Source organism: Solanum stenotomum, chromosome 12, assembly GCF_019186545.1.
Source record: "Solanum stenotomum isolate F172 chromosome 12, ASM1918654v1, whole genome shotgun sequence".
NCBI classification, from domain to species: domain Eukaryota; kingdom Viridiplantae; phylum Streptophyta; class Magnoliopsida; order Solanales; family Solanaceae; genus Solanum; species Solanum stenotomum.
This window is the reverse complement of record NC_064293.1, coordinates 21,523,280-21,536,895: the sequence shown is the minus strand read 5'-3', so window position 1 is coordinate 21,536,895 and position 13,616 is coordinate 21,523,280. Positions and strand designations below refer to the sequence as shown.

Below are 13,616 nucleotides of genomic sequence, written 5' to 3'. Positions count from 1 at the left end.
CCTTATGAGTGTGGGCCGTTAGAAATAAGGGTATTTTTGAGCCAAAAGGTTGACATTAGGGGTATTTGGGGCCAAAAGATGGATGGAGGGAAGTTTTCTACCAATTCAAATAGTTGAGGAGTATTTTAGGCCCTTCTCCGTAATCTAGAAAACCCTAAAAAATTGTTTTAGATTCCATAAACTGGTAATTGAAGAGCATAGTGTTAGTAATTTCTATTTCCTGGACTCGCATATTAATATGTTATACATAGATATGCTATCATTAAAGTAATCCATTGTATGATCTGATAAAGTATTAAAGTTTTGGGCCTTAAAAGTAAATATCTATTGATATGGGTTTAATTTAGATAACTTGAAATCCATGGACCTTTTCTTAAGTTTGGTGGAGACTTATTGAAAAGGTACCATTTAAACCGGAAAAGGTACCTTTTCAGATGAAAGGCACTTCAGAATCCTTTAAAAGGATTTGGTCCATGAACCAGGAGAATATACTTTTTCTCTTTCTCTCCATCTCAGAAAAAGAACACTAAATATGTAATCTTCAAGGTTTGGATGATCAAGTTCATTAATCAAGTTATTGCCTTCTTCAACCAAGTTATTGCAATGGAACAAGGTTAGTGTTCCTACCATTCTTCTAACAAATAGGTGTTACCAAATGGTAAATTATAACACTATGTGAATTTTCAAGTAAGTTGAGGGATTTTGTTGAGAATTTCAGAGAAGTTAAATGGTCTAAAGTCATTCCTTGTTTAATGAAGGCAGAGTCTTATTTTGTTTCATTTCTTATCTATTCAAGCCCAAAGGTATCCTGTGATTGCTTGAGTTCATTTTTCTAGCTATACAAGAGAAGAACTGGATATTCTGCCAATCTTTGATGATTTGATAAACCCAATTGGATTGTCAAGATTTAGGGCAAATTGATATATAAGCAACTAGAACAAGAACCTAGTTGAGGTCTCACTTGTATTGCGTGTCTAGACAATACAATTCGTGTCAAGAAAATAATAATCAAGAACGGAAAAGTATCGCAACAATCGTTTTATTGATTTAAAGTGCGAGTTTTACAATCTCTATGATTCTTCTGAATTTGCCTTTTCAGATATAATTCAAGGGCTCTTGAGCATGATCTTGAGTTTATCTTGAACTTGATCTTGATCTTGAACTTGAACTTTATCTTGATCTTGACTTCTAGTTGAATTCAAGGGCTTCGAGCTTGATCTTGAATACGGTGGTCTTAATCTTGATCGTTCTTGATCTTGGTCTTGATCGTTCTTGGACTTGAACTTGAACTTTATCTTGACTTTTAGTTGAATTCAAGGGCTTCGAGCTTGATCTTGAATTCGGCGGTCTTGATCTTGATCATTCTTGAACTTGAACTTTATCTTGATCTTGACTTCTAGTTGAATCCAAGGGCTTCGAGCTTGATCTTGAATCCGGCGGTCTTGATCTTGATCGTTCTTGAACTTGAACTTTATCTTGATCTTGACTTCTAGTTGAATCCAAGGGCTTTGAGCTTGATCTTGAATCCGACAGTCTTGATCTAGATCGTTCTTGAACTCTCGAATTCTTGAACTTGTAGAGAAATTTGTGGCTTTTGATCCACGAGCTTTCATTAGCTTCTTGTTAGAATTCTTGAACTTGTAGAGAAATCTGTGGCTTTTGATCCACGAGCTTTCTCTAGCTTCTGCCTTCTTGTTTAGAATTCTTGGTCCTCGTAGAGAAATCTGTGGCTTTTGATCCACGAGCTTTCTCTAGCTTCTTGTTTAGTATTCTTGGTCCTCTATTCTGAATTATTAGGACCCCTATTTATAGTTTAAAAATAGAGTTGTGTTTAGAAGAGGACTCCCTTCGGCCAATTAGATTTAAGTGACGTGGCTTTATGGAGTGGGCTTTAATTAAATTCATATTTATTGGATTTAAATAATTAACCCAATTATATTAATCTATAATATTTATTTGGACTAATATATTCATGAATTTAAAATTATTTTATAAATTTATTTTTTAATAAATTTTAAATGATTACAGCGTGAAACACCGTTAGCGCTTGAAATACTGCACTTCAAATTCTTTTTTGAGAATGAAAATAATTGGTAAACGCAGTCTTTGATCAGACACTTCAAGTTCCTTACCGAACCCATGTCGACCCGACATGGGTGTGGGTGTGGGTTCTACATTGGATTTGGTCAACCTAATTTGGGTATTTTTTACTATACCTATGACCAAGAAGTATATGTTGATTAGGTATTTGGTTTGATTTTGGGTTTATGTCGTACTCATATTCACATAAAGTACTACAAAGCCATATACAAGGTAACTTATGAATTAAATTTTAAGTATTTACAAAGAATTTGATTATATATATAAACTTAATATATTGTACTATACATTTATTTGTTGTATCTTAACACCTATAGAAATGTTAGAAGTGAATGATATATCAAAATTTGGTTGAATGAGAGAGAATGAGAGATGAAGAAAGAAGAAAACCTGTGGCTTTTTAGTTCTCTTTAAGTCATTTCTCATTAACTAATTAATTAACAATAATGGATTCAGATCACCTTGTTAATCAAAATATAAGTTATTTTTCAACAACCTTAAATAACTAATTGTCAGATCTATTATTTTTATGTATTTATTAGTTGTAGCCTAACACCCATATCCTTACTTGGATCCATACATATGAATACAAGTTATGTAATACAAAACCCGAGATCTAGATCCGCACCTGTATCGAATAGCCGCACCCGAGTTAGAGTAACATAGGGTAAAAGTGTTCTTTAAGATGCTAAAAGTGTGTCTGCAGAACTAGCAAACCTTCACCCAGTATAGGCTGGAATACAACTTACCTTCGGTAACAAGTATATTCTCCTTGGCTTTCAAGGCGATTCTTATGTTCAATGGGCTGGAAGTCTTACGATTTTTGGCTACTTTTCGCCTATGTTGCGCGGACTCTTCATTTTTGAAGGCGTACCCGTCTCGACACGACACTGGTGCGGGTGCGGGGTGCGTGTCGGATTCGGTCAATCCGATCCGGACACTTTGACCAGAGCCGAGAAAAAAATTTGGGGAAAAGGAGATCAATTTCCGGCGACCTCTTCAGAGAGGTGGCGGAGCTGTAAGAAGCTTGAAAAAGTAAAAAGAAGAAGAAAGAGGAGGAGTTTTTTCTTCATTGGAAAAGTAAAGAGAAGAAGAAAGAGGAGGAGTTTTTTCTTGAAAAAGTACAGGAAGTACAACTTTTTTATTTTTTTGAAAAATTAAAGTCTTTTCAACTTTTCAACTTTTCTTGAAAAAGAAAACTAAAGGCTAAGGGTTTCTCTAGATAAGTGTGTCCTTTTTTATTTATAAAATAAATTAATACTTTTAATGTTTATTATATTCTCTCTTTTCTTTAACAAAATTATACTCCTTTTGAGTATTTTGTATGTAATTATACCAAAATATGCAATTCATTATTAAATATATTTCATAAATATTTGTAATAATATTTTATTATATATATATATATATATATATCCACTTATTTGATTATACTAGATATATTATTATTGTTGTTATTGATATAATTTATTTTTCGAGGTACACTAAAAATAATAAGCAATTATACCATGTATATATAATATATTACACCTTATATTATATATACCATGTATACCAATTAGCCGTATCCCCGCACCCGTATCCATACTCGGATTCGCACCCCCGAATCTTAAAATTTAAATTTTGCCGAATCCGACTCTCGGATTCGCATCCGTCTCGGATATCCGCACCCGAGTCCGAGTAACTTAGCTTTTCGCTGATAGCATATTTGTAAAGATCTGCAATGGACTTATGAGGAACATCTTCTCTTGCAATGTCCTTGAGATAAGAATATATGTTTTGCGTGGAAAATACTTCGCTCTTTCTTGTGGTTTCTGGTGTTACTTGAAACAAGCTATTGCATATATGATGAGAGAAAGATGACCAACATTAATTTGTCTGTAAGTTGGACTTATAGAGTAAAATCTCGATTCAGATATAAGTTTACTAGTTTATGGAGTATATTGAGACATGAGAGTGCACTTATTAAAGACATCAATGTGGATGGAAGTGCAAGAAAACTCCATTTGTTATGTGTTAAGATTTTGTTCCATTGTTTTAACTTCACTCGCTCTTAACATTTTGTTTACACTTGAGTGACAACAATTTTGCTACATGCTGATGATAGTAGAATTGTTTTTTTTCCGGTATTGTTCTTACTCTTCTTTGCACTTAGGTGTACATGTGACGATGGAGTCCTTGCTTAATGATAAAGACCTCACAAAAACAATAAAGGATCTTGTCCGTGGGAGTGGAAGATTTTACCCTCAGAAGGATCTGGAATCAGGTCAGGCAAAGCTGCAGCTAGGGAGTGAACACCCTTCACAAACACAGAAATATGGACTCTCCAACAAATAAGCTGTGGCATTTGTATGAATATAAAACAGTTTCTGTCTTTTAGATGCTCAGGTCAAAGACAACAAATAAATCCTCCATGACCTAGTCCGCCAAGTGGTTCAATAGCTTGTCTTGCTTCATCATTAAACTGGATTTGAAGCTATATTTCATTAAAGAATAAAAGAATCATTGTATGGTACTCTTTCGATTTACTTCAAGTGTCAAAATTTGGTCAAAGATCAAGCCCTTTACTTGGTGTTACATATTTGTATATGATATATCTTTAATCTTCCATACTTTTAAGGAGCCCCCAGACTTGAGGAAACTTTTAATTTACATTAAACTACAAATTATTGAGCATTAGATTTAGATTTTAGATGATTCATGTACCCAATCTAAGTAATTTAAGATATAGGTATGTGATTTAGGACTGTTGAGCTGGTAATTCAGTTGTAACTGTCATTCAGGTTGTGTTGTATTAGCATATAAGGACTTCTCTTCTCTCTTCTTAATTGAATAGATACAGTATTGTGTAATTTAGAATAGTTAGTTACACAGTTCCTGCCTAATTGAATAGATACAGTATTGTGTTGTATTAGCATATAAGGATCTCTATTGCAATGGTTACAGACATGGATTGAAATAATGACTTCTCTTCTCTCTTCTTAATATTTTTCTCTCAAGCTAAACATTCAAAATTTCCTGTTTTAGCCACCATCTTCTTCCAACTGCTATTCCTACATTAACTATCTCCACTTTGATTATTGACGCCATTGTTTGTGCATCAATTGATATCAGAGCAGCAATCATCGGCATGACTTATGACCAGAAGCAAAAATTACGAAAGGCCCATTGAAGATGTGGATGCTAATTTTTTGCACATTCAGATCAATTGTAGAAATTGATGGAAGGTATGACCAGTGGCAGATCCATAATTTTAAGCTTGTGGGTGCTTGCTGTTGACACTCAATTTTGTCGTTCCACAATATAGATTTAATCATCAAACTTCTTCAATTTTAAATGATTTGAAATAATTATTTCTCTCTCTCTATATATATATATACACACATACATATACATACATACTACCTTAAAAGCATGAACTCCCAAAGTTAAATGTTAAATTACTACAGTATCCCCCTCCCCACCCTCCACCCCCAAATTAAAAATGCTCCATTTATTTTATTTACTTATTTAATTAATTATATTATATTAAAATTAGATACCTTTTCACATTAAAGTTTTTCTTAATTAATTATATTATATTAAAATTAGATACCTTTTCACATTAAAGTTTTTCAAAGGGTTGCGACTTTTTTAGGATTGTGACATTTTCAATGAGTTCCGACTTTTTCAAAGGATTGTGATTTTTTTTCAAATGGTTGTGTCTTTTTCAAAGGGTTGTGCTATTTCCGATGAGTTGTGACTTTTCAGATGAGCAGTGACATTTTCGAAAGGTTGTGACTTTTCTAATAAGGTACCTATTCATATTACTATTTCTTAGCTATAAATAGAGTGGTTTCCTCTCACTTTTAATCTACGATTTATTAAGTTTTCTCCTCTTCTTCTTCTTAAAACACTCTCAAATGTTATTCGCAACAATTTATTAAGTTCAAAATTCAATGATTTTCGAGGTACCACTGTAACATCTCGCAACTTGAAATAGCTAGAAAGAAGCCAAGAACTTGAAATAAGCATTTTTGGAGAGTATAAGGAAATTTGGAAATTTTTAAGTAATGTAAAGTTGAGATTTCGGTCAATTTCAATCGACCATAACTCCTAACTCAGGATGATTTAGGTGTAGTTCCAGATATGGTTGGAAAGCTTTTGGATTTATCTTTCCAACGCCGTCGAATTTGCACGATTCTGAGTTCGTAGAGTGAATTATATTCGTTGAAAGTTGGGCTATTCGAATAAAGAAATGCCCAATCCGGAATTTAAAAAGGGGTAGTTTTGTCTTTTCCTTACCCAATTAATTAAATCTGTTTTTAGTAAATTAAGTGGGGTCAAGACTGAGTTAGTTCAGTTTACGCTTTTGAGAAATAAAGTTAGGGCTTTTGGAGAAAGAACGCAAGGGAAAGGGAGAAGAGGAAAAGCAAGATTCGCCAAGAACGATCGATTTTGGTTGTGGATTCGCCAAGGAATTGATCCTACAGGTATGTGAGCCTCTTATAGTGTTGGGTTCATTTACCCACGCGCCAAACATGTTTAGTTTCAGCACTATTCATCCTAAAAGAGTTTGAAAGTTGATGTTCTTGACATGAATTCTTGAATTTGAATGTTGTTCTTGAATTGGGTTGAATTGTGGAGTTTTCGAGATCTTTACGTTGTGTTTTAGAGTTACTTTGAGTTAGGTTCTTGAGTACATACGTTGGGTATCAGGATCTAAAACGAATTTGACGAAGATAATCGAATTTAAGTGGGTTGAGGCTGAAAAATGAAGAAGGAAAAAGTCGAGTAAGGTTTATGAAACAAGTCCGCGTCGCGGACTTGTTCCCACAGTGAACAAAAATTTGCTTTGCATCGCGGAGAGGACGCGGACTCCTCTGTCCCAAAATTTAATTTCGCGAATAATTATTTAAAATACCTCCGCGTCGCGGACATGTTCCAAGATGGTGATTTCGTAACTTTTCTCAAGTTTAGCTATTCGAAATCATTCCTAAACATCAAGAGATCTTTCCAAACACAAATCATAATCCTTGAATCCATAATTCAATTCAAGGATCAGTTAAGAGTCAATTCAAGCAAGAGTTAAGATCAAAGTCAAAAGTCAAGTAAGAGAAGTTCATTTCAAGTTTTCATAAGTCTTTTACAAACGTTTTAACTTGTTTTAAGACTTTAGTTTGAAGTTAAGCAAAGAGTAAAAGGTAAAGTTTGAAGTTCATTTCTTCAAAAGTATAGGGGGACTAAGTATTCCCAAAGAGATTTTAAATGTTTTTCACATTTAAATAAGAACGGAAACTGAGATTTCCAAAGAGCCTTCGGCTAGTTTTCAGAAAAGAGTAATAGCTTTCTAAATGAAGCAAGCAGGGAAACAAAGATTTTCCAAGATAACCTTTGAGCTAAGTTTTTGAGCACTAATCTCAAATCACAGAAGAAGTATGTTTTTAAACATAAATAGCTAGTATATTTTTGGGAGTAGTATTGAGCACCGATGGGGAAGAGTTCATACAACTATCAGCCCCCTTAAACCATGTAGCCATCATGGGTAGAAAAGGGTCATACTTTTTAGATAAACCCTTTTCGAAATAGACTAGTGGATTCATTAGGTAGTTCAGGTCCTATACCTTTGGCCAGGTATAGGATGCGCTGGCAGCGTGAGGAAGATCGTTGTATCATCACTATAGCTCTTAAGTGATGGTTGTCGGTTAGAGAAACTCCCACAGAAGTTATTGTATATTTTATATACATCAGTTTATTGTATTTTAAATACATCTCAAAGTTATTTGTATCTTGCATACACACAGAGTTGATATCATGTTTTTAAACAACTTTTCTTTATATTGCACTTGCTTTTAAACTGCTTTATATTGAAATGAGTTCAGTCATGTTGAGTTGAGTTGAGTCAGGTAAGTTCTTCAGTTTCTCTCAGATTCTTTCTAGCCTATGTTATTTTAGCATTCCAACTCACATACTCGTACATTCAATGTACTGATGCCAGTTGACCTGCATCGTATTATGATGCAGACACAGGTAACTAGGATCGGCATCCCGACGCGTCGTTGATCCAGTGAGCAGTCCAGAGTCTGTTGGTGAGCCTCATTGCTTTCCGGAGGATCCATTTCATTGCTTTCTAGTTTAGTTAAGGATGTTGTGGGGTCTGTCCCAACACCCATCTCAGTTGTTATTAGAGGCTTCATAGACAGTTAGATGTTAGTTTTTAGTCTTTTCATTGTCATTATTCCATGTTGACTTGAGTTTGCCTTAATGGCCAGTTGAATGTTCCTTTATAACATTCCAGTTTATTATATGAACTTATCTTTGTTTAGTTTAAGTCTTCTGCTGAGTCAAGTAAGTCAGGCCAAGGGTTCGCTTGGGGCCAGCAATGGTCTTCGGGTGCCGGCCCATGTCCAGGGTATAGGCTCGGGGCGTGACAACCACATAAGAAAGAGTTGACGAATAAATCGTAGAAAATCATTCATCAATTCATAATCATATTTTCCTCTTACGATTTTCATCACATACATATACTTCAATATTGTTTGTATCATTTTAGAACATAAATACCCTTTTAATTAACCTACATATTTTATTTATTACAAAATACTTATTTACTATGAATAGTCACAACAATTTCAACATTTTCATGTTTCTTCGGTCATAAATCACAACCATTCACTTCTTATAAATTCTTGGTGATCTCTTTTCTGCAAAAAATTGAGATCATTTAGAATTTTCAAAAATAGATTATCACTTTTACTTATAATATGATGATATAGCCATGAATATATATATATTTTTAATAGATATGTAAGTAAAAGTGAACGGAGAAAGCAAAGTGTTGGTGATAAGAGATTTCAATCAAATGGAACACTAGAGTTAATATAGCATGAACACATATTTTCGTCTTCCTTCTTCATTGGCTATGAATTGTGTTCCATAAATTTTTCTTTTTATATATTTATATTGAGTATAAAAAAATTAAAGTATGAATTTCTTGTTATTTTGTGTTCATTTTAATCTTAGAAAATGTTATGTCACAAGATACACTTAGCTATATAAAATTAGATAAGAAAATAGTGATTGATCATAAAATGATCTTAAATCAAGTTAAGGATTCTATAAACAATACATTACATTTTATTCATCTATCAATTTTTTTAATTGAAAAAGTTTAATGTTTTACATCACGATACAACTTCTATTATATATTATATACTCGATACTAAATACTTTCATTAGACAACAACTTTATGATATGTATGCGGCAAAAAGAAGGAGAAGACTACAATTTCGCAAAGACAAGGTAGAAACTTAAAAAATGAAATATTTTTCACCATAGGTAATATTGTTCATAAATTAACTTTAAATTATGCTACTGAAATATATATGTATCTAAAACAAAGAATTGGTCAAGCTAAATATGTGATATACATTATAACAACATTTCACTGTAACAACCTAATTTTCTTTAGAACTAATATTTGATATTATATTTTTTATCACCATAACATTGTACTTATAACAGTGTTGACATTACTATCGAAGTACATTTTTTCATAAAATTACCTCTCTATGATAGTCTTAAATTTTAATTGAGTAAAAATATTTTCTAAAAAATATATATTACGTATGAAGATAAAATATTGAATAATAATTGTTATTAGTGTCATGCACATACTAAATTTCAAGCATCTATTTATATATAATAGGAGAGGAAAAATAACATACGTGTCAGTGCCACAATTAATCTTAAAATTATAATATTTAAAAATTAAATTTAAAAATGAAATATGTCTTTTTTTTTAAAAAAAAAAACACATGTCAGCAAATTCTATCCACATTTTCACGTTGCCAAAGAATAGGATTTGATTAACTATAAGCAATTTATTTTAAGTTTTAAATTTTAAGCAACTCAATTATCTATTTTTGAAATACATTTAAAAAATAAAACTACCTATTCAACCGAATTGAAACTTCCTTACTATTTTAAAATTCTAATTTAAAATTCTTTTAAATTAACCGAAACTCCCTTAATATTTTAAAATTCTTTTTAATTAACCAAAAATAAATAAAAAATAGAAACCAACTAAATAATTCCATGTTTCATGTTTATTTTAAATATAATAATATAATAATAATTGGGATTACAACACATTTGAATTGAATTCATGGTTACATGTTTTTAATTTTTAATTCTTTTTAAAGTTTCCACAAAAATTGTTTTAAATTTGAATTTGAAATTTCCTACTTTAAGATAAAATTTAAAAATAAAAGGTAAATTATAATTTGGATAACAATGAATTTGAATTGCATATTGGTTAGTTTCCACGAAAATTGTTTTTCAATTTGAATTTTAAAATTTCCAATTTTGAAATATAATTTAAAAATAAAAATGTAAATTGTGAAATAATAATGATAATAATAATAAAAATAATAAAAATAAAGATAATTTTAATAATTTGGATAACAGTGGATTTGTTACTGATTAAGATATGATTTTTTTAAATTAAAATTAATTATTTAAACATCTATAGGTGATAGCGTTTTAAAATTTTAAAACTTCAAGTAATTAATTATTAATTATTAATTATATTTAATTATATTAAATAATAAATTACAATTACAATTTGAGAAACAAGATAGAAATTTAATACGGTTTCAAAATTAACGTGACAGTTTTTTAAAAACTAAAACATATAAACCTAACAAAACCCACATTTATCTAACTTCCCATTTTTCTTGCCCACTTCTTAGTTTTCTCTGAAATGAAAAATCTCATTAGAGAAATAGTTCACAAAATTAATTATATAATGCCTCACAAGTTCTACCATGAATGTACGGGTTGTGTTTGAAATGTTACCAAACACATTATTGCTGTTGAAGTTAACAAGAAAGTTTGTAACAAGATCTTAAGAAAGAGGATCCATGTGAGAACATCAGCAGTCTCGATGCACGGAAGAAATTAGAGAAAGGATTAAGAAGAATGATGTGGTTAATGATTTCATTTGTGGTTTATACAAATTCCTGTATAAATGAGATTAAAGACATTGAATTTCATGTTTATTGGGTTTTATTTCATTCTTTCTACCTGTTCCAGTGATATTTGACCATTTTCAGACTTAAAAATGCATCCCAATGACATGTTTTGTTATTTCTTCAAGACAATATTATTGTTTTTCTTAATTGCATAATTTATATTGGATGATTATGTTGAATCTTTTGTCTTTTGTTAGTGTTATTGTTAATACATATTTACTGATACTTTACTTTTACTACTATATACGTATATACAAGCACTATATAAAAAATATCATTAGCGGCAATTAATTAACGGTAATAGCTTAATTGTCGCTAAATATGTATTTTTAGCGGCAATTAGCATTCTCTGTATCCCTAAAGCCTTTCGCGACATTGATTCTAATGGCACCTAACTAATGCCGGTAAAAACTTTAGCACTCTTTATTAATGTCTATATTTATTGTCGCTAAAAGTTATTTTTATTGTAGTGAGGATAGAATATCAAAGTTTTATAGTCATCACAAAATATGTTAGGTATTTATATTCATCACAAGATATATTAGGTATTTTATGTTTTTGTACTTTGAGTTTTTTCTATCTTATATTGAAGTAATAAACTTCTTTTTTGACTATTATACAAAAAAGAATAAGCCATTAATTGGACAATTAACTTTTCAAAATTTATTTCTGCTTATAAATTGATTTATTTATTATCTCACATATTTTAATGAACTTAATATAAACTACGCAATTCTACTCTACTATTAATAAGAGAGAGAACCGCTTTTGTTTGTTTGAAAAGAATTAAATGTATATTATTTTTTCTATAGTTTTCATGTATTTAAAATTTAATTTTAAAAATATTGATTTAGTCTAATTTAATTTAACTGTGAATATTAATTGAATTAGCTCAAAAAAAAAAAAACTATGACAAGTATTTTGAAGGAGGGGTACTATTTCATTCATTTATTAATTATAATTTTATGCCATACTTTATGAATTTAGTAAATTTTATGTTTACTAACTAATTATGTATTAATGTGCATATGCGGACAAACACATTACTAATATATAGAAGAGTCTAGGAAGCAGCTGTTCGTCAACATGCTTGCTTCCTAGACAAGGGTAATTTGGTATGTTACTATCTAATTCTGCTATATACTTTGTTGTGAATGTTTATACAATTTGCTTTGAAAATTGTGCGTTTCGTGATTTTTTTCCCTCTAATTCCTATAGTGTCCTTTTGTTGATAATGCAGTACTTTTTCAAAGTTTTATTTGCCCCTTCTTTTGTACTTTTTTACAATAAATCCACTGGTACATATTGGTAAATATATTGAAATGTGAGGCTTTTTTCAATGCCTTAAAGGCATAAAAGTGCTGATGTTAGCACTTACTCAGACCCACACGTCCCATCAATAATATTTAGTACTATTCTTTTTTTTGGTAGACATATTTAATATTCATTTGTAGTTATTTTAGGCTTTCTTTGTTATTGTGTTTGAGATCATGTAGAATAAAATTAACTAATAAAATTTAATATTTCATATTTCATTACTAAGGCTAAATTTAAATGATAATATGATTGTTCATTACTAATATTTAAAAATAGTATTAAAAAATTATCGACACTCAAAATTCTATTAATGTCACATAAATTAGGATAGAAGAAATAACATCTATTATTTAAAGTTTATATAAAAAGTAGTATAAATTATTGTAATTATTGAATTCAATTATTGAAAAATCATATAAAAAAAATGATTAACTCTTTAAATTCTATTGTGCCACATAAATTAAGATAAAAGAAGAAACATATGTTATTTATAAAAATGATGTTAAAAGCACAATAATACTATAAGTCACAATAATTAACAACTTAATTTTTAAAAAATAATATATACAACACTTAGCTGCCTCTTCAAATTTCATTTGCATCACATTAATTGACCATTAATTCTGCACTTTTTTCCTTTTAATTTTGTCTTACATTTCTTTTTAGCCTGTTATATATTTGAAAATTACAGTAATAATACTTTAAATCACAATAATTAATAAGTTAAAATATTTAAAATTAATATAAAAAAATCATTTGACTTCCAAAATTCTATGTGTGACACATAAAATGGGTTAGAGGAAATGACATATATTATTTGACAATGACGTAAAAAGTATATACATCACAATAATTAACAACTTCGAAATTTAAAAGACATAAATAAAATTGGCTAACTCTCGAAATTATATCAATAGCACATAAATTGGGACATGAGAAGTAACAAAAATTATTTAAAAATTACGTAAAAGGTACTACAAATTATAATAATTAACAATTTAAAATATTTAAAAGGCATAAAAATAAGTAATTTTTGAAATTATATCTATGCCGCATAAATTGGGAGAACGAAATAATATATAATTATAAATCACAGTAATTAATAACTTAAAATATTTTTAAAAATCATATAAAATTTTGAATAACTTTTCAAGTTTCAACATGCCTGCTTGTAGCCCGGGCTA

General features: G+C 30.2%; 2 protein-coding genes across 2 annotated transcripts in view; both read left to right on the top strand.

The window, feature by feature from the left end:
* Nucleotides 1–4,627, top strand: part of LOC125849131 (4-alpha-glucanotransferase DPE2) — a 36,164-nt gene extending 31,537 nt beyond the window's left edge. Inside the window, exon 22 of the mRNA XM_049529153.1 lies at nucleotides 4,256–4,627. Coding sequence (XP_049385110.1) covers nucleotides 4,256–4,437 — 182 coding nt within the window. The 3' untranslated portion in view covers nucleotides 4,438–4,627. The remainder of the gene's footprint in view (nucleotides 1–4,255) is intronic.
* Nucleotides 1–13,616, top strand: part of LOC125847223 (uncharacterized) — a 923,078-nt gene that overhangs the window by 198,036 nt on the left and 711,426 nt on the right. The window lies entirely within an intron of this gene.